The 25,621-nt window shown below is 46.4% G+C and overlaps 1 protein-coding gene across 1 annotated transcript in view; it reads right to left on the bottom strand.

Annotated features, from left to right (window-relative positions):
• SCARF1 (scavenger receptor class F member 1) overlaps positions 1-25,621 on the bottom strand; it is a 220,976-nt gene that overhangs the window by 92,283 nt on the left and 103,072 nt on the right. Inside the window, exons 4-7 of the mRNA XM_069615410.1 lie at positions 7,613-8,138; positions 5,993-6,211; positions 5,156-5,284; positions 4,127-4,230 (exon numbers count right to left, since the gene is read on the bottom strand). Coding sequence (XP_069471511.1) covers positions 4,127-4,230; positions 5,156-5,284; positions 5,993-6,211; positions 7,613-8,138 — 978 coding nt within the window. The remainder of the gene's footprint in view (positions 1-4,126; positions 4,231-5,155; positions 5,285-5,992; positions 6,212-7,612; positions 8,139-25,621) is intronic.

The raw sequence follows: 25,621 nt of genomic DNA, 5'->3' as shown, positions 1-25,621 counted from the left end.
GGAAATCCTGGCCTACCTTCACTGGTGGAAGATGTAAGGCAGACTGTTATTTCAGCCAGGGTCCAAGGTTGAGTTTTTCTTTGTTACTTCAAGTGAAGTCTTCAGATGATCTGCCAAAATAGTGTCTCAGCCCTCTTTTAAAGGCAAATGATCCACAGTGATTGGTGTCAGCTAAGCCTACCTTCATGAACCAATCCTGGGGTCTCCACCAACAATCTCCTGTATGCATGAGGTCCTACCCAGAGTGCTTTGCAAGAGAAAAGGTAAATGGGAGAAAACATGTCATACTAAGTCCCAACCAACTTCCTGTCTGTTGTGGCTCAAAGGGTCGCTCTGGTTAATGGAGCGCTCTGTAGTTGCTGATAAAGTGTCAGGTCTCCCTTGAAGCTGTAGCGAGACCCGACTCTCTGACTCCTGCACATTCTTGTACCTTATGAATGGGGTGGCCTTGCAGGTTGGACTACTGTAAACACGCAGTCCCAGACATGACAGTTCACGGTCATCGATACTGAGGGCGGGAGCTGACTTCAGGTTGACACAGTTGCAGGTTGTTGGGGTTTCCTGTCTCGTTTGTTAACCTCTGCAGCCAGGCCCCATGTGGGCCTGTTTGAAGTAACCTTTCATTGGTATGAGAATCGCTGCCACCAGCTGCAGAGCCCAACAAAACAGCAGGGCGGATCCATGGAACCTTCGTTAGTTAATCAGGCTGGCCATTGGAGGGGTAATGTTTGGTCCTCCCTCTTTTGGAGCTGTATTGTGTACTGCTGCTGTGATATCCCAACTAAAAATGACAGGGTAGACTGTCCTTGTAGGCTGTGTCCACCCGGAGTACACGGGTCTATGCGCCTTTCGTGCCATGAGTTTAGGAAAATATCTATGGATTACCCCCACACATTTTCCTGATGTTTGTCTACCATCATTCCATTTAATAAACATTTTCCCAAAAAAAGCCGAGACGAATGCACACCCACCGTGTGGATGGTCGAATTCCTCACAGTTATTCAGCACAGGAACAACAAAAGTGGGTGGCAGAGGTCAAAATGGTCTCAGCAGGGGAAACCGTGAATGTGCTCTTCTGGAAGAGAAGAAGGAGGTGTAATGGACTAAGCGCTAGGAGGTGGACTTCCAAAAGGTATGTGCACAAAGTGCTACTAACACCCAACAGGGAGGACCCCCCTGCAGATTCAGTGAGATTTTGCTGGCTAAATGCAGTGTCCAGGGCCAACACCCAAGGAATACCTCCCAAGGAAGACCACTCAAGGTCACAACAGCACAGAGAGGACTGCAGCTTCAAGGGAGAAGGGTTCCGCCTGCTTCCACAGTAGGCCTTCCTGACAGAATTTGCAGGCTCTTGGGGCTGTTTAAACAAGAATTTGAAGCCCAACACTAAAATGCCCCAGGAGCAGTGCTTGGGAGGACTGCAAACAGCATCATGGGATTACTCTGGAGGAAGTTAAAACTCTCCCTCAAATCCTAAAGCTGGACAGCATCATTCTTCCCCTAAACAATTCACATTAAGTGTATTAATTCCAATTTTCAACCTCCCCTTTCTTCTGTCCGAAGAGAAGACGTTCACCCCGTTGCTGTTATCCACTGTAAGTCCCCAAGCTGCAATAAGGAGGCACGCCTGAAGGGGACCATGGCTCTACACCCGCTCTTTGAGCGAACAATTGAGCGAACAGCGGGAAGGCCTGGCTACCCTAGCTAGCAGGCTAGCAAGATCTTGGGAGTGGCTGGTTTGCCCGGGAAACCGCATTTAGGGAGGGCAGACAATAACTGGCAGCCCTGACAGAGTGGGTGCTTTTGTTATTTGATTCCAGAGCGAGATCCAGAGACGCAGATTCCGAGTGGGTGGAAGTTGCTCCTCCTGTTGGCACTTTAAATCCCCTATCAGACCCACCTCCTCCAGTTTGGGGACGGGGTTTCACATCAAATCCCGCCCTTGCCCTAGAGAGCTGAGGACAGGACACCCCTGAAATATATGCAAGCCTACTACAATAACTGGGCCTCCACCAATGAGACCAGAGTCTCTGCACGGGTTTGGGCTTCACAGATCAGAGGGGTTGACAAAGACCACATTAGGGATGGCAGAATGACTCCCTAGACAGGGACCAGAGATATTCTAATATATGCAGCGACCACGGTCCTGCAGTGCCTGTAATACAAACCCTCTGAGAAGCCTCTGTACTTTCATTTCAGTAGACCTTAGGTGCAAAACGTTCTGGAAATGCTTTCAAATGAGGCTTACCAATGTTCTGAGTTTAGGCTCTCCCAAAGCCGACCCACGGTTTCTACACTGCGTCATTTGCAGAGAGGTAAACCAGACCCCCAAAAGAGGTCACTGTGGGTATTATTCCTCTCAGAGATGTTCTCCAGAGAGGAAAGCATGGTACCCCTTTACAAATGTAAATGCATAGCTGCCCACCGCGTGGGATATTCTGAAAACGTGTAATGGATGGATGTCGTGTTGCTATCATGCCGTTTGTGCAGTGTTTCTTGCAGGCTGCATTCTGTCCATTAAAAGTTAGAAAGTCAGCCACTGTAACTTTTTAAAACACAGCTATTAAGCATATGTGGGTTCCTATTCCATTAAAACCCTACCACTCTTATTACCTTACATAACATACCAATGCTAGCCAGCTAGTAAGTATTTTTCCAATCACCAGTGTGTCTCAATGGTAGGGGGTTCTCAATTGTAGGCGTTTTCCCCACTTGCCAGGTATCTCAAATCTTACTGCTGCGATGTCCCAAATTTAGGGTTTTTCCCCACTTGACAGGTATCAACTGTTTTGCCAGGTCTCAGATCTGGGTGTTTTCTACTTGCTAGTGAGTCCCAACTGCCACTAACCAACCCTAATAAAAACTCACCTTTCTGTATACTCATCTCAAACTCTGAATTTAAAAGCAACCATACCTCTGCAGCAAAACAAACCGCACGCACTTCACTACACCATAACAACAAAACAAACCACGCATAGACTCATCCAAGAGCACATGGCGGCTACCAACCGAAAAGCACACCTACGCTCAGTGAACTGTGGCAACCGAACTGAAGCTGCCAATAGCACATCAAAGCTCTCTTGCTCGCTCTCCCGCTCTGTCCTACTAACTTACCCCTTCTCTCCCCCTTGTTTTACAGAGCCGCCAGAGCGCCAAGAAACCACGCAGATGGCAACAGTGCACGGTATAAATAACTTTAACATACCATAACATAAAAGAAAAAACAGCCAAGACAGAGGTATGTGTGTGTGTGTATAGAGCTTTGCTAGGGAGTCTCCAGGAGACCACTTTTTTGTACTCATGGTAATGGCAGATATTTCTGTATAAAGTCCTTTCATCGACGGTCGTAATTTCGGTTTTTTACGAGTATATTTTACCGAATAAAATATATAGGGGCGGTTGGTGAAGTGTATATAAGGGGTCAGGGTGCCGGGAATAGTTAAAAAACAATCGGGGATGCAGGATTTGGGGGACCCCCCGCACCGCAAAAAATAAAAATAAATACATTTTTATTCATTTTTTCGGTAAAAAATACTCGTAAAAAAACCCAGCAAAATTCTGACCGCCAATGAAATGACATAGAAACAATATTTCAAGGCTTGGCAGAACAATAATAAGGGTGAAAGCCCTGCTGAATCATCAGTCAGGACCCATTGTTGGTCCACTGCGATTGTCTGTGGCACTTATCCCCTCTTTCCCATCCGCTCATCTTTGCTCTGCTCCTTTTCCATCTGCAGATCTAGGTCTGGGAGACCCTGTTGGGTGCATAATAGACCAACTATCGCACAGGCCCATGTGCTCTGAGAATACTACAGTGGTGATTTGGCACAGTACATAAAAAAATTAACAGAACATAAAAACGATATGAAAACATAACCCATGATGAGCGAGCCTAAGCAGGTAGAACTCAGAGGGGCAGGTGCTTAACACAGAAACCTTATCCTCCCCTTGTCCGTGGGGGTGCAGTGCTGCCCCACCATTTTGTCCGGACAGCCTGTCCAAATCTCTGCATCTATGACTATTTCTCTGAACTTTGCCCACAAAAAACATTTATGTACACACTCTGAATGCAAACATACTTCAAGCGGCAAACGGGGCAAGGACAGACCGTCATTCCAACACTTACCCCACTCACACTTCCCAGAGTATGGAGAACAGGGAGCCCCGCGACACTCGCAGTCCCTGGAACAATTCACCCCAAAACGCCCACGGGGACATGTCTCGTTGCAGCTGTGAAGACAGACACTAGAGGTGATCCAGGGCTACCCAATCAATCAAAAGCTTGTTTTTAATCAACCATCCCTAATCTTCAGAGCATTGTGTATTAACAATTAGTAGGGGTTTCCACAGCGTTGATGGTTTTTCAGAGCTTTGAATTCTGCCAAAAAGATAATTCTAAGGAAATGTAAAAGTGAGGAAATATCAAATGTGTCAGAGTGGTTCGTGGACTTGCAGCAAGTGTCGAGGATGGAGAAAATTAGTTTGATGCCATTGTCCGACTAGATCAATTCTGATGACTTACCAATGTTACACGACTTAACTGTAAAGAAATTAATTGGAATTTTTACATAAATATGTTTTAAGGTATGGTGTTAATGTTATGTTTGCTTGGTTGAAATTTCAATAAATATGTAAATACAAAAAAAACAATTAGTAGGATTAACTGGGTTCTAAAAGCAATAACGAATTGTACTAAATACCTGCATGATGAATAAACAAGATGTCAAGTAAGAAAGATAAAATACCACATATAAACAACATAAAACTGCAATTCAGAAACCAACTAAAATTATTCTTTGATTAAAAAAGAATCTGAATGGTAAGTACATTTAAAAGGTACAATGGGTTGGGAGGGTTAGATTTAGGGGAGAAGAAAAAAATACATGAAAATGTCAACAAAAAGTGATACACTCATCAAAACCCTATTTCAATTAAAGATGCCTAATCAAATCAAACGGATACACACATTTTCCATTGGCATATTGTCTTTTAGTGGTCCTTACACTGTACAATTGAGAACTTCCCTGCCGAGCAGATTTGTGTGGTGGCCTTTGGGGCCACAACATTGCCCTCAAACACATGCCATCACACACGTAGCTGTACCCTGTCCTCCTGCCCCTGGAGTTGTGTTCTAACCTTGAGAGCTATTCCCTACCTCGCTCCCCAGAATCCAGGGTCACAGACGCATTCTCCATTCACTGGACTGCAGCTTCCATTCCCACAATCTGGGCAGAAGAGAAGGCACCGTTCCCCAAATTTTCCAGCTGGGCACGAAGAGTCACAACTGTTGGGCAAATGGAAAAAACTCAGTGAACCAATGAGCACACTCCGAAAGGGAGAGTCAAGGAGTGAGGGGGTGGTATTGGGGTTGTGGGATGAGGAGGTAGTTGGCAGGATGCTGTGAGGATTGCCTAAGATCAGGAAGTGGTGTCCACGTGGAAAGAAATTGAGAGGTTGGGGTCAGATGCGATAGTGATTTTGGATGGGGAAGGCAGAAGAGCAGAGGAGTGAAGTGACAAAGAATAAAGACGTGGTGAGGCAAGAGGAGTACTTTGACAGCTAGAATGAGGAAACAGAAAGGATGGACGAGGGGTGAAGAAGCAAGTGAGATCAGGGAATTAGTGGTGAGGGTGGCTGGAGAAGTGGTGTGCTGGGAGTGGGTCCTAGGTAGTGGAAAGAGAAGATGCTGGAGGATGAAGCAGAGTGATCAAGGATGGGGTGAGGAAGTTGAGGGTGGCGACGTGGGAGGAGGACACAGAGGAGAAAGAGGTTGGATGAAAAATGCGGGAGGTGAGATGAGGCAGTGCTCAGGCGGGATGGAGGTGTGCTGTGGTAGGATGTGCTGCTAGAGAGTGGTGGGATGGGACTGGAGAGTGGTCAGATGACATACAGCAGTAAAGAAATGTAATGAGGCAGTGAAGAGAGAATAGCCTAGGGAAGAAAAGATGGTGAGATGTAGTCAGCGAGGGCCACGAAAGATGATCTGTCCTACCGGGGTCCAGTCCAGCCAGGCTCACAGTTCTGGCATGTGCCAGTCTCATGCTCACAAACTTCGCCCGTCCGACAGCGCGGGCAGATCTGTTCACAGTTTTCTCCGTAGTAACCAGGTGGGCAAGGCTGTGTACAGCGAGAGCCATTCCACCCGGGATCACACGATGAGCAGAATCCATCGACTGGAGAGCAGGGCTGGTTATGTCTGCAACGTCCACAACTTGAGGAGGGAAAGTTCAGACTCTATGAGAAGGCCAGGTGAAAACTGTAGAGGCTGTTACTATAGCAACAGGTGAAACACAAGCACCACTCTAGACTAGCAAATATCATGATCACCAGGCACGATTAGCCTATGGAATACTATGCAACCTGTTCCACCCCCTGTCCCCTAACATCTTCACTGTCACCAACACCCCACTGTCTTCACACAGCCCCTTATCCACACGTCTACAGATGTCCCGAATGACTTCACAGCCAATCCCTACAAAAGCATGTCTCTGCCCCCATCTCTACTCTGCTAGGACTCCAAAAATACCTGACCTCCAAATCCAACTACGACCACTAGCAGCAATGCCCCCGCCATCCTCTCTAATTAGGCACCCAATCATCAACACTTCTGCCAGCTTCTGCAATGTCCATGCTGACCGCAACGCCTCATTGTCTCCTCTGCTAATAACCTTCCATTCTCTACACTGCCACCAACACCTGTATCATGTATTCTTCTATTAACGACCCTTTAGCTGCTTTTCCATAAGCAACCTATTGTCCACATGCCTTCTATACCCCCATTGTTTACGCTGCCAACAAGACTCCTGCTATTTCCACGCCACTCAGTGTGCGCCATCTGAATTACCACGAACCAACGTTCCGCCACCAACCCTGTTGCCGATTCCCCCATCATCTGCACTGCCACAAGGGATCCAGTCACCAGCGCATGCCACGACCCCCGCAGCATCCAAAATACCACTAATGCCCCAAATGACTCCACAGTGGACATCCTGGACGCATACCCTGTCGCCAACCAATTTTTAGTCTCAAGTATGCCAATACCCTAAGCATTCCTGCGGGGAAACACTGCCGCTGCAACCATAATATATTTCCTAAACAGAAACCATCCTCAGAACCGCCACCAATAACCCACAGTCAACATGCTGGCATGTTCCCCCACCAACGTCAATCACATTCACCGGCATTCCTGTCATCTCCGCTATCCCAGCACCTTGTCAATCACTCTGAATGCATCCATCTGCACCCGCATGCCGCAGCCACTCTTCCTCTCTCAAGGACCCCAAAGTGCTTTCAAGTTGCCGAAAGGTAGCATATTAATGCTTAGCCCCAAGGATATGTACATTCAACAACACTCCAAGGTCCATATTGTTACCAGTTCCACATGAGGCTGCAATGCCTGTAATAGCCCTGGCCCTCTATCGCCTAAGTCACCAATGCCTCCCTTTATTACAACACCCCAACTCCTGGCATTACCCACATTTAGTACATATCTCAAATACTAGCCTGTAGACAACATTCATGTAATCACTAGGCGTGTACCTTCAACCACACATTCAATGTAACAGTAGTCCTGGTAGATAGCCCACACGGTCAGTACTTCCTTGGCTCTCACCTGGCTCTGCAGTCCTGTCCATAGTAACCAGCAGTGCAGGGGTCTCTGCAGTCCGCCCCCTGAAAACCCACGTCACACGTGCAGTGTCCATTGATAGCGTTGCACTTCCCATTCAAGCAGACACATCGGTGCTCACATTTCTGACCCCACCAGCCATCCTGGCATTCGCACGTGCCCGAGTTCTGGGCACAGGGGGACTGGTTGCAGGGACACCGCATGCTGCACTTGTGACCCCACCATCCATGGACGCAGAGGCACTGCCCGTTGGCAGGATGGCAGCGGGAGGTGCCCGGGTTACACTGGCACTGCTTCTTGCAGTTTGCTGACCACCATCCGGGATCACATTGACAAGCTCCGGTCAGTGGGTTGCACTTCGCATGAGGCCCGCACTGGCACTGGAACTGGCAGACATGCCCCCAGCGGTTGTGACTGCAGGTGCATTCGCCGGTGGCAGGGTCACACTTCCCGTTCGGATGGCATGCACAAACCTCTTTGCAGTCTGGGCCCCAATATTGATTGGGGCAACCTGGGAAAGAGAACAGACGAGACCATGCATCACATCACAGGCACTTGAGACACAATTCCTCAAAGAGAACAACAACAGACTACCCTGGATTAAAAGGTTGACAATGCCCCTTAAAGTAACAATCTCTGAAAATGACTCTTGACTAGTTCCCCCCCTCAGAGCGATGGTTTTTCGAAGTCGATATCAGCATCAAGCGCAATGTTATTTGAAGTCGATATCAGCATCAAGAAAGACAGTCTGCTGCGGACATCTTGCAAGTGACCCTGCTTCTCATGATGCAAGGCCAGCTTTCATAGAGGGGTACCACAGTTCTGGGGTCATGCATGCACTGGCACAGCAGCTGCATGTGGCTCCGGACTGCAATCGGTGGAAGACCTAATACTGGTTCAAGCACGAGCCGTGTTTGCTTGCTTTAGTATTTTGTACAGTGCTAGCATTCTGGTTGTTTCCAAGCACTTTGAAGTACTAGAGTGCGGTGCAAACTGAAACCGTCCTAGCATTTGTGATGCCATGTGCCACAAAAGACGTCCCAGACCCCAGGGTCGGATTGGGCTGTCGGCCATTCGGCCCCTGGCCGGGCCAAAATCATGAAGGGGTGAGGCCCTGGGGGCCGGTTCCTGAAGCCCACGCCTGGGTCGGACGTAAGTTACGTAACTTACATTGAGATCCTTTGCGGCCCGCCGTGGATGCAGAGAAAGGTAACTCCGAAGTCTTTCCTTTCTTTGATGAATGCAGCGGGCCGGCAGCCAACTGCCGCAACACCATGGCGCCAGCAGGCAGTCTGTTATAAAACACTGGCAGCGGCAGGGCCGGGGCTCCCTCAGACCGGCCTGCTCCCTCCCAATGAATTGTATTGGTATTAAGTTCAGCTTCAAGGGTCCCCACTTAAGCTTTCCCATCGGGAATGTGCCCTTTTGGAGCCACTTTGGAGGTAAGATAGTCATTGCTGTTTCTTATTTTCATTCAAACAAATGTATTCTGGGAGTTGTAGTCTTGGTGGACTTCAGTGATTTCTAAAAGGACATGCTTGGAAGTTAATTGGGCAACCCACAAGGTGATTTCTGGTTCTATTAAGCACGTGAGAGCGGAGAGCTGTGAGGGGGTCTCAAAGCCACTTTGTAGATAAGCGATCTGAGATGGTTAACAACCAGACATGTCCTTTTGTAGGTTTGGTCCGTACATTTGGGGGACTCCCCAAAGGGCTCTGGAATCTCCCGTTGAGCAAAGCCTGCCCGGCGATGGGGTGTACTTCTTGCCTTCATTTCACTCGACATTCCCTTTCATTGCATTCATCTCACGTGATAGACTTTTGCCACTTTCCCTCCGGACTAATACATTTAGGACAGTAATGCTGGGTCGGTAACTGGCAGGCCCTAAGTGTGATGTAGTCACCTCTGTGGCATTTATTTCTTGTAATAGGCCCTCCCTCTGGAGGAGTTAAACCACAGTGAAGCTGCCACGTTTCAGGCTGTTATTCTGATTTACCAGCCTGGCCGACTATCCGCACTCGCTCATGTCCCCATGTCAGGGCTGGCCAAAGCTGCATCAGAGTCGGGGATGTTCCATTTCAACATGTCTTGCCCGCTTACCCCCTGCCCCCGCTTGCCTTACAGCTTTGGAAAACAGTCAGAGGTTCCCTGATAATAAAGTCAAAAGAATGCAGCAAGGTGGTTAATGGATGCAAATTATCACGGGATATGCAGGCAGGAGCTGAAACCCTAAATTCTGACTGAAAGCTACTCATTTGACAGTAGAGTGCTATTGTACGGCAAAGTAGTAAAAAGGCAAACAAGGTGGTAAGAATTGTGCTGGATACTGCAAGAGGTAGGTGACAGGCTTGAGGGCTACAGCAAAGGTGTGCCACCTTTAATGTCAGAACATAGATGAATAAGAGAGGTTCTAAGGTACACACATGTAATAGATGGAAAAACAGTGGATCCACAAAGCCAGTTTAAGTATCTGTAATCATTATGCGTGTAAATACAGATGTGTATTTTTGCAGCTTTGGAAATAGTAAAAGCTTCCAGTACTCGCAGCTTCATCACACCAATTAGTTTGTGTTCTAAAATGTACTAATGGGAAGCAGATAACAAGGAAACGCACGGCAGCTCATGTGCTTCCCACTTCTGTGCACCTTTAAAATTGTGAGTCTACTGATTCTAGCTGTAATCTCTTGGGGAAAGTTGTTGCATTTGGTAATTTTAATAGATGGAAGTTATAGAGGATGTTGAATGTTAGCAGCATCAGGGGAATCAGGGAATGTGTTGTAATGTAATATTTGAGCATAAAGGCAACTGGCAAGGTACTTTCCGGTGTCATCATGTGGCTGTACTACTGTTTATTAAAGGAATGGTTTGGTCAAAAAATATTATTGTCCCTATGGGTCGGCCATGTGCTTTTAATCATAATTCGATCGATCGTACAAACATTTCCTATGCACCTTACCCGAGTTTTCGTCTGTTGAACACAAGCAAAATCAGGCAGCACGGCGTGACCATTTTGTGATAATCTGATCACTTGCTGCATCGCCCTAGCTGACCTGCGTTTGCGGCACTAAATCATATCCCCCGCCCCTGAACCTGACATCACTAGACGCGTGCCGCCCATTTCACAACGCCAAAGCACGTCTCGTGTCAACATTCTCTGCGCCTCAGCTAACGGCAGTCTGTCTCACACGGTCCGTGTTGAGGATTTTGATGGTGCTTATGCACGAACTTCGCGCAACAGTTCACCCTCGTAATCCAAGTAACGAGTAAGTGTAGTCTGGCTGTGATGTCAGTTAGGCCACTGCTATTTCACGGTTGTCCCTATATTCTCGTAACTTCAAGATATTGCCATATCCGTTTATTCTTGCAATTCTCTAGTAATAGTCGCATAAAAGTCGTTCAATATTGTGCAGTGTCAAGTTAGCAATTGTCCTGGCAAAAATGCCATTGCATACAAGAATTGTCATTGACAACCAAGGTTTAATACGCTTATCTTGGTCATTTAAAAACAGATTGTATCTTTCTCTTTCATGGGTGGTACCGGCTGGTGGCCTATCGTTTGTACACATGGTGGCTACATGGGAGGCTTGGACACCGCGTTCGACGAGTAATACCCGCCTGTGTCATTGGCGCCATTAGACAAACTTTCCCCAGCGACAGTGGTCAGTACAGGGGATTTTCCCTCGCCGAGCTGCAACCAGACCTTTTGTAATATATGTATATTCTGAACACAGATTTAAATAACTGAAGGGTAACCCCAAGGACTCACCGATAGTCTTCTTCCTCGCCTCTCACTCTCTGACCCATGAATTCTTTCCAACAGGGGGATGAATACGAAAGCCTCCCTAGGTCCTTTCCTCCACCTCCCAGACAAGATTAGAGGAGAAGAAAGGCCTCAGGGAAACCCTCTGGGGAATAAAACCCTCTGTCAGCGGCTGCTAGATTGATGTCGTCTGAGCAGCGAATGTTCAGGAAATAGCTGGTGGAAAGCTGTCTAACGGAAGAAGCAGAAGAGAATGGTAAGTAAAGTGTGGGTAAGTAAGAGATAGGAAATTCAAGGTAAGGATGGATTGAGTTTCCCTTAAAAAGGATTAGATGATTTATCACGCTGGAAGGGATGACTTCCGGTAATCACCTATTGTGTGCGGAAGTTAGTTAACACAATACAGAATACAGAGAAAACAGAACGTGTATAGTGACGGAATATTTACCTGGCAAGATCTGATAGAGGGGCATAGGAGTACATACGGCAGGAGTATGCACCGAGTGAGCGGGTTTGAAGACTAAACTCAGATTCCCTAAATATTGCAGATGGAAGGAAATGTGTCAATTTAGATTCACTGTCGGGATCTTGGAGTCCCTGATAATACTATCCTTCGTACTGAACTCCGGGACTTGAGAACCTCTAGCAGTCTGCTCGCCGGTTTCCGGAGCGAAGCCGGTGAACAGGTGTGTGAGAGTGAGGGCTTGAGTCGTAGGAAAGGAGCCGGGTGGACGAGCAGGAATGCAGGAAATAACGAAGGACAGAATTAGAAGGAATGACTATAAGTTTTGAATACAGAAAAGCTTAGTAGCAAGGCGTTCTAGAAGCGAATTTACTTAGCGTTGTCAGTGAAGAGTAGCAACACGTCCGCGCGTTGCTGACAGGAACTGATAAACTGAATCCCGAGTAGGAGGGTGGAGCTTCCTTGGTGCTTGATTGCGCATCGTCTAGACCCACACCTTCCGTTGTGGCGGCCATCTTGGAAGTGAAAATGGCCGAAATCCGTCTACGGGACCAACGATGCCACAGGGACCAATGTCTCCAGAGAGTCATGACACCTTTACAATGTGTAGTATTTTTGTGCCATCAAAATAAGAAACCAAATAAAACACAACATATTTTTTATCAATGGTTGTTTCAGTTTTTAAGAGAATCAAGTGTGTTTCCATTCAGCAGTGTTCCAATGCCTTGTCTGCACGCCTCCCGGCCCATCCATTCCACCCCCCACTATCAAAGGCAGTTCGCACCAGTGGATGTGCGCTGCCATGGGGGGCTGTCAGGGGCGCAAACGGTCATGGTGCCAAACAACATGTACACTTCAAAAGGTATCCCACGCCCAGGGGCCATTGCTCACATGGCCTCCTCAGACCCCGTGTCTCCAGGCAGGCCTCCCCCGAAGCAGACCGCGCCCCTGCAATCCACATAAGTGTGTCTCCATTCAGCAGTGTTCCGGTGCCTTGTCTGCACGCCTCCCGGCCCATCCATCCCACCCCCAACTATCAAAGGCAGTTCGCACCAGTGGATGTGCGCTGCCATAGGGGGCTGTCAGGGGCGCAAACGGTCAAGGTGCCAAACAACAGGTATCCCACGCCCAGGGGCCATTGCTCACATGGCCTCCTCAGACCCGATGTCTCCAGGCAAACCTCCCCCGAAGCAGACCGCGCCCCTGCAATCCACATAAGTGTGTCTCCATTCAGCAGGGTTCCGGTGCCTTGTCTGCACGCCTCCAGGCCCATCCATCCCACCCCCCATTATCAAAGGCAGTTCGCACCAGTGGATGTGCGCTGCCATGGGGGGCTGTCGGGGGCGCAAACGGTCAAGGTGCCAAACAACATGTACACTTCAAAAGGTATCCCACGCCCAGGGGCCATTGCTCACATGGCCTCCTCAGACCCTGTGTCTCCAGGCAGGCCTTGCCCGAAGCAGACCGCGCCACTGCAATCCACATAATGCCACGACATATACACGTCATTCAATCACAAACACACCCTTTTTGTTATTCTTTATAAACTACTGGATATTTACCATGAGAACATCCTTGAGCACTGTAAGTCAACTCGTGAACGTGCTACTGTGTGACCGCTTCGAGTGAACTCGTCAGTGTGCTACCGGTGAACATCTCCCTGTTCTCCTGCCACTAATTACTCTGCTTGCTGAATCCAACTGTTTGTTGGTCAAGGTAAGGACATGTATCCTAATCATATCTCCTTCATTTGTAAATTTATATCTATTCCGAAGTATCTAACTCCGTAGTCCTATGTTAATTTGTATCATTGCTAATGACTTGAGTTTCTTTTGTTATGTTATCGGTATATCAATTTTTATCATTGTCAATTGGCATCGTATTGCATCCTTCGCGGACCGTGCCTATAGTATAAGCATGTTTCATTTTAGTGCATGATAGAACATTCAAGGGACGAGTAACATGTTCTGATTATCAACACATAAATGAATCGTTTGTGAAATCCTATAATACAGCCGCACACGCTGCACTGGTTTTGCTGTGGTGCCCAAATGAAAGCGTGCATCGAACAATGTATGGTCCAATTCATTCTTTCGCACATGCTTATGCAAAATAATTTTCTAATAATGTTGACTTTTATTTTGCAGAATTTACAACAATGCTTGCATGTTCTATTTTCGGTTGCCCTTCGAAGACCCATGACAAATCCGAAGGCATTCCAAAGCATGTATTCCCTAAGACTGTTGATCGAATAAGAGAATGGGTCAGACGTTGCGGATATCCACTGGAAGACCTTGAAAGTAGAGTCAACCAAGTCTTGGAGGACAAGAGGGGTCATCGATACCGCATCTGCAGCCTGCACTTCTCACCGGATATGTACGACACATCCTTGTGCACAAAGAGGAATCAACCGAGAACAACTCGGAAATTGCTCCCAAACGCTATTCCAACTTTACTCTTGAAAATGCCACCAATGGTGAGGCACGCTTCCGGATTTAGCTTTACGCCTGTATTTTCGGTGTAAATGCCACTTATAGTACTTTCAATATTTATGTGATTGAATAGCTGTTGAAATAATGACTTTTTTTGCTAAACATCAGTCCTTGTTTTGTAGAACCCACTTAGAAAATGATTTATGGGGATGGATAACTATGCTATATTATGCGTTTCAATAAGTATTATTCCTTATTCTGTCTCCTTACATGCCATTTTGTAATGTTGGAATTTCTAAATCGAATAATACTTTCTCTTTACCACTCCATGACTATCCACCGAATATGAAGGAACAAGATTCAACATCCATGTCTTACATGGAGTCATCAACCACTTTGAACGCCTATCAGGTAATCTTACCTAGCTATTCTGTTCCAGACTGGTTTTATGTATGGAATTCTAGATAATGTGATCATATTTTTGCAACGTATAATTGCATTACACAATGTTTTTTTACCACTTTACTGTTGATAAGTACCTATGTGGTCTTTCAAAATTGTGTCCCCCGTTTCCAATCTTTTCGACATCACTAATGAAAGCATTGCATTTCAGGGAGATGCTGAGGCGTCCACTACAATACAAACACCCCTCGTAGTAGATCCAGTGTCAGAGGTATGGGTCTTCATAGCTCAATAGGATGAGATAATCCAATCATATTTTCGCAACGTATCATTGAATCGCACAATGTTTCTTTGCCACTTTACTGTTGATATGTACCTTTGTCGTCTTTGTCCCGTTTCCAATCTTTTCGACATCACTAATGAAAGTACTGTGTTTCAGGGAGATGCTGCAGCGTCCACTACAATTACATTATCCATTGTGGGTGTTCCGGAACCAGACCATACAGTTGCTCCGGAGCCAGAGGTATGCGCACTGACAGTACCATCGAATAAAAGAAAGTTGGTCTAATTAGATGTGTAATGACAATTACTTATTTTAAATGGATACTATTTTTTGTAGGGATGTATACAAGATCTGTATATTGAACCGGAGGAACGTGTATCAGAGTCTGTCCGCCAGTTTGCTGATGTTAGAGTAAAGAATGTTTCAAAGAAAAGAAATACAAATAAGGTTAGTTATAAACACTTTCTAGTGTTGGCAAATGTTTTGTGCCAAGGCCTTCATTATATGCTTTTTTTAGTGTCATTTGTACAACACTGTATGTTGGATTTACACTGAACATCCCTTCTCCTATCTGTCCTGTAGTTGCCCAATCGAGTACGGACTATGCAGACACAGACAGCGATACAAATGACAGATGCTGCTTGCCAAACTGTTTTCACCATGGAGGAACTATTCATTGAGGCGCGTCGTGTTCACACTGGAGATGCCTATGCCCAATGGCCAGAAAAGGAATTTAATAAGACCAGCGATTCCAGCAAAGTGTTCTTGGACCATTGCTACAATGCGCCCGCTCCGCCAGAGGAAGGTGCAATTGAATTTATAGAAGATAGTTTTACATTACTCGATGAGCAATTGACACAATCAACACCCGCCAAAAGAATGCCCTCCAAAAAACAGTCCACATTGATGTTTTCTCCTATCCATCGTCAAGTAACAGATGTTGAAATGACAGAAACTGAAGCATCAACACTATTGACCATCGAAACAGACAAAGATATCGACTATAGTATGTCCTGTTTTGCTGATATGTCCACCACGGGTCAGTCCGAAACAACAATGTTGCCTGATGACAGTATTATAAAAGAGGCCAAATACATAGTATTCGACAGCAGCTTGATGGAGATTATAAAGATGATGAAATGTGTGCATTCAGTGGGAGGGGAAGTATGTGGAAAGCCATTGGTGAGCGTGACTCTTCTAACACAAGGCAGTAACCTGAAAATACATGCCACCTGTGAAAAGTCACAAAGCATTTTCATGGTCCGCTCAACCGATGCTGGGGAAACTGCCAGCTGGCAATCTACTGTGTGCATCAGCTTTATTTTTCAGTGGCTATATTTTCACAAAGTTATCCAGATTCTTTCAGTTTGTGGGACTCCATTTCATTTCCAAAACGCAATACTACAAATACCAACGTGATTATCTATTCCCTGCCATCAGTGATACTTGGAAAATTGAACAATTGGCTATTGAAAGTACATTCCCCGACAAACGGTTCAGGCTAGCCGGCGATGGACAGTGTGACAGCCCCGGATTTTCTGCTAAGTACTGCACCTACCATCTTCAGGACATGGAAAGTAAGAAAATTGTGAGTTCGGTGGTCGTGCAGGTGTCCCAATGTAAATCCTCGTGGCCATGGAGAAACTTGGTTTTATAAAATCACTGGAACATCTACAATCGAGCGGAATGCAAATCGAACTCATAGCCACGGACATATACGTTTCAATAGCCAAGACAATGAGAGAGCAGTATCCAAATATTAAACATCAGTTTGATGTATAGCATGTTGCCAAATCAATTAATAAACAAATCTCGGCTGCAGGGAAAAAAAAAGGTTTTGAAAGTATTTCGCAATGGTGCCAGTCTTTCAGCAACCATCTTTGGTGGAGTTCCAAAACATGTGATGGGTCTGTGGAAATTCTACTGGAAAAATGGCGCTCACTGATACACCACTGTTCCAACGTTCACCACTGGACAGAAAACCAACATTTCGACCAATGTGAGCATGGCCCTTTGTCCCCAGAGCAGGCACGGAAGAAGAAGTGGTTGATACCATCTTCAGCTCCACACAAAGCCCTTGAGAAGATTGTATTTGATAAAACTCTATCAAGAGATCTGAAGGGAGTCACAGAATTTGGTCACACAGGAGATTTGGAGGTGTTGCACAATATGTGCCTAAAGCACAGGCCAAAGAGATTGCATTTTGGCATCCAGGGGATGAAATGTAGGACTTTACTAGCGGTATTAGCGCATAACGAGAATGTGGGCCGTGAACAATCTAGGACAGTTGGAAACTTAGGGATGCTTCGCTACAATATGGCCTTTACAAAAAGAAGCAAAAAATGGGTGGTCAAGCCAGTATATGATGAAATGGAATTCGATTTTGTGAAAGATCTCATTGTTAATGTCGTCGAGATGCATAGTCATAGAATCGCGCACAAATCTGTTCAGAGCACACATACATTGCCACAAAACATTGCCAGCGTCCCATGTCCACCCAAAGCAGAGCTTGTAAAATCGTTCAAATCCCGGTTGAAATGATGACCGTCTGTTTTTATTTTTGTAAAAAATGTTTCTATAATCTGTATAAATAAAGTATGCATTTTGTCTTTTGAAATCTATTCTCTCAGTCCTTTTCTTAAAAATATATTACAATTATTACAATTTGCTTTCACATTTCACAGTTTAGTTGAGATACTATGGGACCTTTATTTTTCGTGTTAATGAACAATGGGTAACAGTGTGTAAGAATATTTGGGTTTTGGCAGTTGACTTGCAATAAAGTTCAGCAAAAAGCTGAATAACTGCTGGACCCACAAAAGGGATTAGACCTAGGCCACAAAACATTCTAGGCACGCAAGAAGTACTGACTGTGAAAACATGCCATAGGGTAGGAGGCCATGAGATAAGCAGAGGTGGCCCTATTGGCAAATTTCACCTACAGCTGAGCAGCGCCATGAACAACGAGCGGACCCCTATTTCCTGAGCCTCTGTTTCAAAATTCATTTTCTCATGGATGCGTTAACACGGGATGTTGCAAAGCAAGAATGTACGTTCATTTTGAGGGAAGGTCACCAGTTTTGAATTTCGGCTTGGGAGCTGCGAGGCCCCACGCGTCCCTCGCACAGTATAAGGTTCTTTTGTTTTTTGACCTTGAGAGGCAAGGACCATTCTGAAAGGGATTGAATTGAGGGGGGTGTAATAACGTATGATATGATAAGGTTGCCCATTCCGAAACTGCACCTAGTTACATATAAGTTCAGTTTTTGAGAAAACGTTGACACGAACGGAGGATTCTGCATCATGGTCTGCATTACGCCTAGAGAATCGAAATTGCGAATATAATGTAAGTTTCTCTTTAGACAATTTCATACCAGAACTAATCGAAATACGAATAGCTGACCGTTACTGATGGGTGACATTGTACCTGTTCGTTCTGTTTGGCATATTGCAATGAAGTGCTAGTACTTCTATCTACCGGGCAACAGGCAGAGGCGTAGACAGTGTAGGACCTGAGGGGCAAGGCCCACACAAAATTTCTAGACATTCACTCAGCAGCACTGTGTAGGAATTTACAGATGTTAATGTCACTGTGGTGGGCCCAACTACATTAGCTTTCTTGCCCCACTTGTTAGACAATCCTGGCCACGCCTCTGTCAACAGGGGCAGGCCAGCCTCGAGACTTATGTAGACCACCACTCGTTTCTCCCTGGCTCTACGCTAATAAATCATTACATTGTTTTTGCACCTCAAATTCTTGCCCCAGTTTACGCATTACAGTTAGTGCTCAACATTCTCATTCGCACTATCCGCGGAAGCAAATAGCAGAGTACTTTGATATTACACCTTGTATTCTCTCGGTTCACATTGTGTCACCACTGCACTAATAAAGGAAATCAATAATTGTAATAATGATCGGCTACTGAGACACTTTTCGATTTTTATCTTTTGCAAACAGGTACATCATGCCGATGTGCGATTGTCATCTATTCCAGACCCCGACCGATGGCTTCTTCAACCGCCAGCTGCAACTACATGTCAATCGTTGGATCTACTTGACCGTATTTTGGGATGACAGACAAGGTCCAATCTGTCCGTACGCGGTACCGGCGGCTAGGAGCAACATAACAACCTTTACGGTGCTCTAGTGCCAAATTGAAGCACCAGCCTTGCAATTCACAGTGTGACCGAAGTGCTTTGATTACCCAAAACGAACACCCTGTGTACCCAAAAGCAACAGCGCGTGACTCACGATAAACATTTGCGGATTTATTGGACGAGAGCAAAGAAAGAAAGTTCTATTTTAATTGATTAGGTCACACGCCGATTGTTATCAAAACATTTAATGTGAAATAAATGTACTTTACAAATTGTACAGTTTTGTTGTCTCCTCTTAAAGTACAATTTCATATTCCTAATTGTGACGCGCCGCGCTGTGAGATGATGTGTGTTGTTTTCCGGGTTCCGCGTCTAGTCACGTAGGTGATGACTGGGCGCGTTTGACCACGCTGCCCAGCAACGTCACGGAGAGAGGCAGGAATGTAAATGATTTGGTGATGTCAGGCTCAGGGGCGGGGAACATGATTTAGTGCCGCAAACGCAGGTCACCCAGGGCGATGCAGCAAGTGATAAGATTATCACAAGATGGCCGCGCTCGCCTGCCTGATTTTGCTTGTGTTCAACAGACGAAAACTCGGGTAAGGTGCATAGGAAATATTTGTACGATCGATTGAATTATGGTTAAAACCACATGGCTGAACCATAGGGACAATCATATTTCTGACCGAACCATTCCTTTAAATGCAACTCTATTTTCATTACTGGTGGCAACGAGTAGACATGCCTTGAGTCTGGTTCTGCAAAATAAGTACCCAGCTATGTGATGATGTCTTTTTTAAAACGAACAAAAGGAATGTTATCACTTTCTCAAGCGTTTATACAAAACATAACATGCAACAGACCCATGAACCCTCCATGAGTAGCATTTTCTGTAAATTCGTGAATTGACGCGATTCACGGATGATGGTTTGAGGGCCACTTTTTTAGAGGTATGGGGTGGGCCACTTTTCTTTGGGTGTGCGGGCCTCTTTCTTGTCCCAGTCCGACCCTGCTGTCCCCCTAATTTGCGCATTCCTGGGCATCCCCAGATATCCAACACAGACAATGACATCACAAGGAGTGACATCTCAGCCTTTGATACTCAAGGGCAGCATGGAAGGAGACATTAGATAACATTGCAAAAAGTGGCATGACAGCAATAGTAGTGCAGTTCAATACTGAATACTGCTGCATTTTCAGGGGCGTGGTTTCAAGGGCAGTGTGTGGCGTGTTCCACCCAATGTTTATCCAGTTGTAGATCAAGAGAGTACCGGGGATGTGAGTTGAGACTAGTGCAGTCATGACCGGGATTCCTGCAACGCTCTCATCATGGTGTCAGTGTGTGCTTTACCTTGGAGCTGTGATTGACAGCCCTTTTGTCAGGCAGCAGGTAAGTGAGTGAAGGGTCTCGGAAGGTCCTTCCAAGCGCAAGGAACTGAAACATGTTGACTTTCAGGAAACTGAAAACAGTACTTTTTGAATAATTGATCTTTGACCCTGAATTCTGAATAGATGCTGCCGTGTGCCCTGAAGCCTGCTGGCTCCGGCGCCTTATAAACAAGCAAATGAATAAATAAACTGGGATATGGGGGCAAGTTCATCTTCAGCGACCCTTTCACATGCAAAATACTGAATCTTCAAGCAAAGGGCTAATGTTGTCTTGTGGGATGGGACACATGCATTATGAAGCTACTTCACACCAAAGCTCACTGCAGCTGATTGGTTAATTTGTGAAATAAAAGATCAAGCAACTAGGTTTGTAAATATACAAAGTGGTCAGCTTTTTTGACGAGTAAACAAATATTACTTTTTTGCAAAACGGCCAATTTATTTGCATAATACTATACATACTACGTGCTTGTTTTAAATAATGAGGAAAAAAGAAAACTGCATTTGTTGAGAATGCAACCAAACTACAGCAGGCTACACAAAGATCTCAGGTTCTTTATTAAGACATCCAACACAGCCTCCTCTTCTTGCATGGTCTATAAAAAGCAAACCTGCAGGTGCCCATATTCGCTCTCACGGACATAGCTCATAGTTGGATTAGTTTAGCTTTCTAGGTGCTCTGGAATTATTGTGCTCCATGTCCTCTAGAGCAACACACAAATCAGAGAAAAGGATGTGAGCAGTCCATACAGACTAGAAGTTCTTTTTTCTTTGCATTCTGGTATCTTCTGGATCTATATTGGAGTAAGTATACCGTCTTGGTACCAAAAGAAAAGAAACAAGGAAGGGAGGCAGATGCTCTGAGGGAAACTATGGGCATCATTACAAATCAAGCGGTCCCGAAATAACGGTGGCGGTAAACCCGCCGCCACTGTTGTTTCCGAACCGCCTGATCCCGACTCCTGCAGGCAGGAGGTGATGTTCCCGCCAGGTCTGACCTGGCGGGTGTTTTTAACACCGCCCGCCTGCAGGTGACGAGGAAACACCGGCAGCATTACGAGATGCTGCCGGTGTTTCCATGATCCCCATTCCCCTTCAGTCCCATAGGACTCAATAGGAATGGGGATTAACACCATTCCGCCTCCGTGATTCCCGGGAAACTGGGGTTGTAATGCCCTTGTAATTCCGGGAATCACGGAGGCGGAATGGTAATACGAGTCCGACGGTAACCAGGCGGTTTTAACACCTCGGTTACCGCCGGACTCGTAATGAGGCCCATATGTCTCTTCTTCACAACACCACGGAGAACAAGTAGGTATTGGTGGGGAAGTAGCAGACTAGTGGTCGCTTTTTGCTCTTTAACCCGAAGCACTTTACCACTGATGATGTGGTGGTCCACACGTATGGGAAGAGCTAACCTACATGTCCCCCGAAGGCAAACTGCAGCAGAGTGGGTGGAGGTTTCAGAAACGCTATAGGGCCACTTGGCAAAGCTTTATTGGAATGTAGATGCATCTCAGTCGATCAGTCAGGCTGTCCACTCTGAAGGTTTGATACACAATCAGTCCTGGACTGCAGGCCCACGTTGCCAGACCAATCTGCTACTTTTAGTTGTGCATGTATAGTGGCAGAAGGGAGGTATCCTATTATGTGAGGGAGAAAAATGGCATGAGATTCAAAATTTTAAAAACAGGCCCCGTAGAAAAACGTATATCTGCCATCGGGCAATACAGTAGCTCTGGTTTTGCATATTTGTATGTGCATTCAATGAAATGAAGAAGTGAAGCTAGATGACAAAGTCGGCAGTGGTTTGGCTACAGAACTAGCGTTCAAAATATTTTTACTCACAATGTTCTTTGCATGTAGACTACTATGCGACTGGACAATCCACATTGCTAGTTGGGAAATCCTATCATAATAACTCTCAAAATGGGTGTGGCTCAGATGTGCCCCAGTCTGCGGCTTGCAATTCATTAGACCGGGATATGCCCCAGACGGCGGCTTGCAATCCAGTAGACTGGGATATGCCCCTGACTGTGACTTGCAATCCAGTAGACTGGGATATGCCCCAGACTGCAGCCTGCAATGCAGAAGACTGGGATATGCCCCAGACTGCAGCCTGCAATGCAGAAGACTGGGATATGCCCCTGACTGTGGCTTGCATCCAGTAGACTGGGATATGCTCCTGACTGTGGCTTACAATCCAGTAGACTGGGATATGCTCCTGACTGTGGCTTGCAATACAGTAGACCGGGATATGCCTGTGACTGTGGCTTGCAATACAGTAGACCGGGATATGCCTGTGACTGTGGCTTGCAATACAGTAGACTGGGATATGCCCCAGAATGCGGCTTGCAATCCAGTAGACTTGGATATGCCCCTGACTGTGACTTGCAATACAGTAGACTGTGATATGCCCCTGACTGTGGCTTGCATCCAGTAGACTGGGATATGCCCCAGACTGCAGCCTGCAATGCAGGAGACTGGGATATGCACCTGATTGTGGCTTGCAATACAGAAGACTGGGATATGCCCCAGACTGCAGCCTGCAATCCAGTAGACTGTGATATGCCCCTGACTGCGGCTTGCAATACAGAAGACTGGGATATGCACGTGATTGTGGCTTGCAATACCGTAGACTGGGATGTGCCCCTGACTGTGGCTTGCAATACAGAAGACTGGGATATGCCCCAGACGGCAGCTTTAAATCTAGTAGACTGGGATGTGCTCCTAACTGTGGCTTGCAATACAGTAGACCGGGATATGCCTGTGACTGTGGCTTGCAAACCAGTAGACTGGGATATGCCCCAGAATGCGGCTTGCAATCCAGTAGACTTGGATATGCCCCTGACTGTGACTTGCAATCCAGTAGACTGTGATATGCCCCTGACTGTGGCTTGCATCCAGTAGATTGGGATATGCCCCAGAATGCGGCTTGCAATCCAGTAGACTTGGATATGCCCCTGACTGTGACTTGCAATCCATTAGACTGGGATATGCCCCAGACTGCGGCTTGAAATCTAGTAGACCGGGATATGACCCAGACGGCAGCTTTAAATCTAGTAGACTGGGATGTGCTCCTGACTGTGGCTTGCAATACAGTAGACCGGGATATGCCTGTGACTGTGGCTTGCAATCCAGTAGACTGGGATATGCCCCAGAATGCGGCTTGCAATCCAGTAGACTTGGATATGCCCCTGACTGTGACTTGCAATCCAGTAGACTGTGATATGCCCCTGACTGTGGCTTGCATCCAGTAGACTGGGATATGCCCCAGACTGCAGCCTGCAATGCAGAAAACTGCGATATGCCCCTGACTGTGGCTTGCAATACAGAAGACTGGGATATGCACCTGATTGTGGCTTGCAATACCGCAGACTGGGATGTGCCCCTGACTGTGGCTTGCAATACAGAAGACTGGGATATGCCCCAGACGGCAGCTTTAAATCTAGTAGACTGGGATGTGCTCCTGACTGTGGCTTGCAATACAGTAGACCGGGATATGCCTGTGACTGTGGCTTGCAATCCAGTAGACTGGGATATGCCCCAGAATGCGGCTTGCAATCCAGTAGACTGGGTCGGCACATCCTTGTTTCCCCGGGAGCATGTGGGCTCAGCTGTAGGGGATAGCAGTGTGTGGTGGCTAAGCCTCTGTGCATGTTCTACTGGCAGGCATCCTGTCCTACCTTTTTGGGGCTCCAGTGGATACTTTGTGGATACAGTCAGTGAGAGCAAATAAGCACTGGCAATCCAAGCAGCCAGACAGTGAAAGAGTTACATGTGTCCTGTAAAAGTGCCTCCTGTGTCAGGCGTCCTTGACTCTTGGTTCCCTTTTCCTCCTTCATTCTTTACCCTCTCCTTCTCACTCACCCTTACATATGTAGTAAATCCCCTCAAGTCTGCAGGCGATGGCCTGCTCCTGAGCCGGTCTCCAGATCTGCAGACCAGTCTCAAGCATTATTGGAGTCAGACCCGCATTCGGGAGGACAGCACAGAAAGTCCCTTTGAGTTTGAGCCTCACAACTTAGAACACCGACAATCTCAGGTCATATGAGACTCCCCTCATGGAACATAGCCTCACACCTCAAAGTACAGTCGCACTCGCTGGATGTGTGTCCCGCCCATAGCAATACAGTCTTCCTCTTTGAGGTGGAACCACTTATTGAAACACTATCTCACCAGTTTAGTGTCTCACATCTTAGACAACAATTCCGCTCACTCTGTATCCGTCTCACATCTTGGAGTACAGTCTCTCATTACGTAGTTCGCTGCACTCCTGGCCAGTCTCACTTAGCGATTGTGAGTTTCACTCAATGGCGGGATACCGGCAAACTGTAATACCGTTTCCGGCACTTTGTCTGCCGGAATTACCGGCAGATTCCAAGTGGCAGAAACGCTGGTAAATCCCCTTTCCATGGAGTCCAATAGGAATCCATGGGGGGGATTTTCTAGTTTTACCAGGCTGGTAATACCAGTAGTTTTTTTTACCGGTAGCGTGGTGGATATGCCTTCAGCTCAGAGCTGGAGGTAAATCCACCACCCTACCAGCAAATTTGGAGTGTGCCAGTGCGGTATCGTGCCACTTTGTGGTAATACCGGAACGTTCTCACCGCCCCGGCACACTCATAATGATGTCATTTCACACTTTGGGTCTGAAACCCAGAATTGTATATTTGTATATGCATTCATTGAAATGAAGGTGTGAAGTTAGATGACAAAAGTTGCCAGTGGTGTGTCTACAGAACTAGCACCCTAAGATCAAGTACTGCCCTCTTACTTGCAATTCCAACCTCCAATTCAGCTAGGATTGGTGGATCCACCTTCTCAACCATGGCTCCTACTCTGTGGAACTCACTCCAACCACACATTCGACACACCCAAGACTACATGGCCTTCCGCAGAGCTCTACAAACCTGTCTCTTTCCGTAAAACCTGAATAATGACCATCTAAGGCCGCTGAAACCCTACAACACCATGGATCAAGACTTCATTGTCAATGTGAGTCTACTACTCATGCCTAGCTGCCTCCTGTGCCATCTCCCTCTGAGTGCCGCTATCGCGAACGCGGGAATGTAACCCAGAACAATGGGCTTGTAAGAATTAAACATCCACTCCAGAAACTCACCTCTCCTATCGCTATGCCCCCTCTCTCTACACCAACACACAA

Source organism: Ambystoma mexicanum, chromosome 9, assembly GCF_040938575.1.
Source record: "Ambystoma mexicanum isolate Mex_15411 chromosome 9, UKY_AmexF1_1, whole genome shotgun sequence".
Taxonomy (NCBI): Eukaryota; Metazoa; Chordata; class Amphibia; order Caudata; family Ambystomatidae; genus Ambystoma; species Ambystoma mexicanum.
This window is presented reverse-complemented; position numbering and strand designations above follow the sequence as displayed.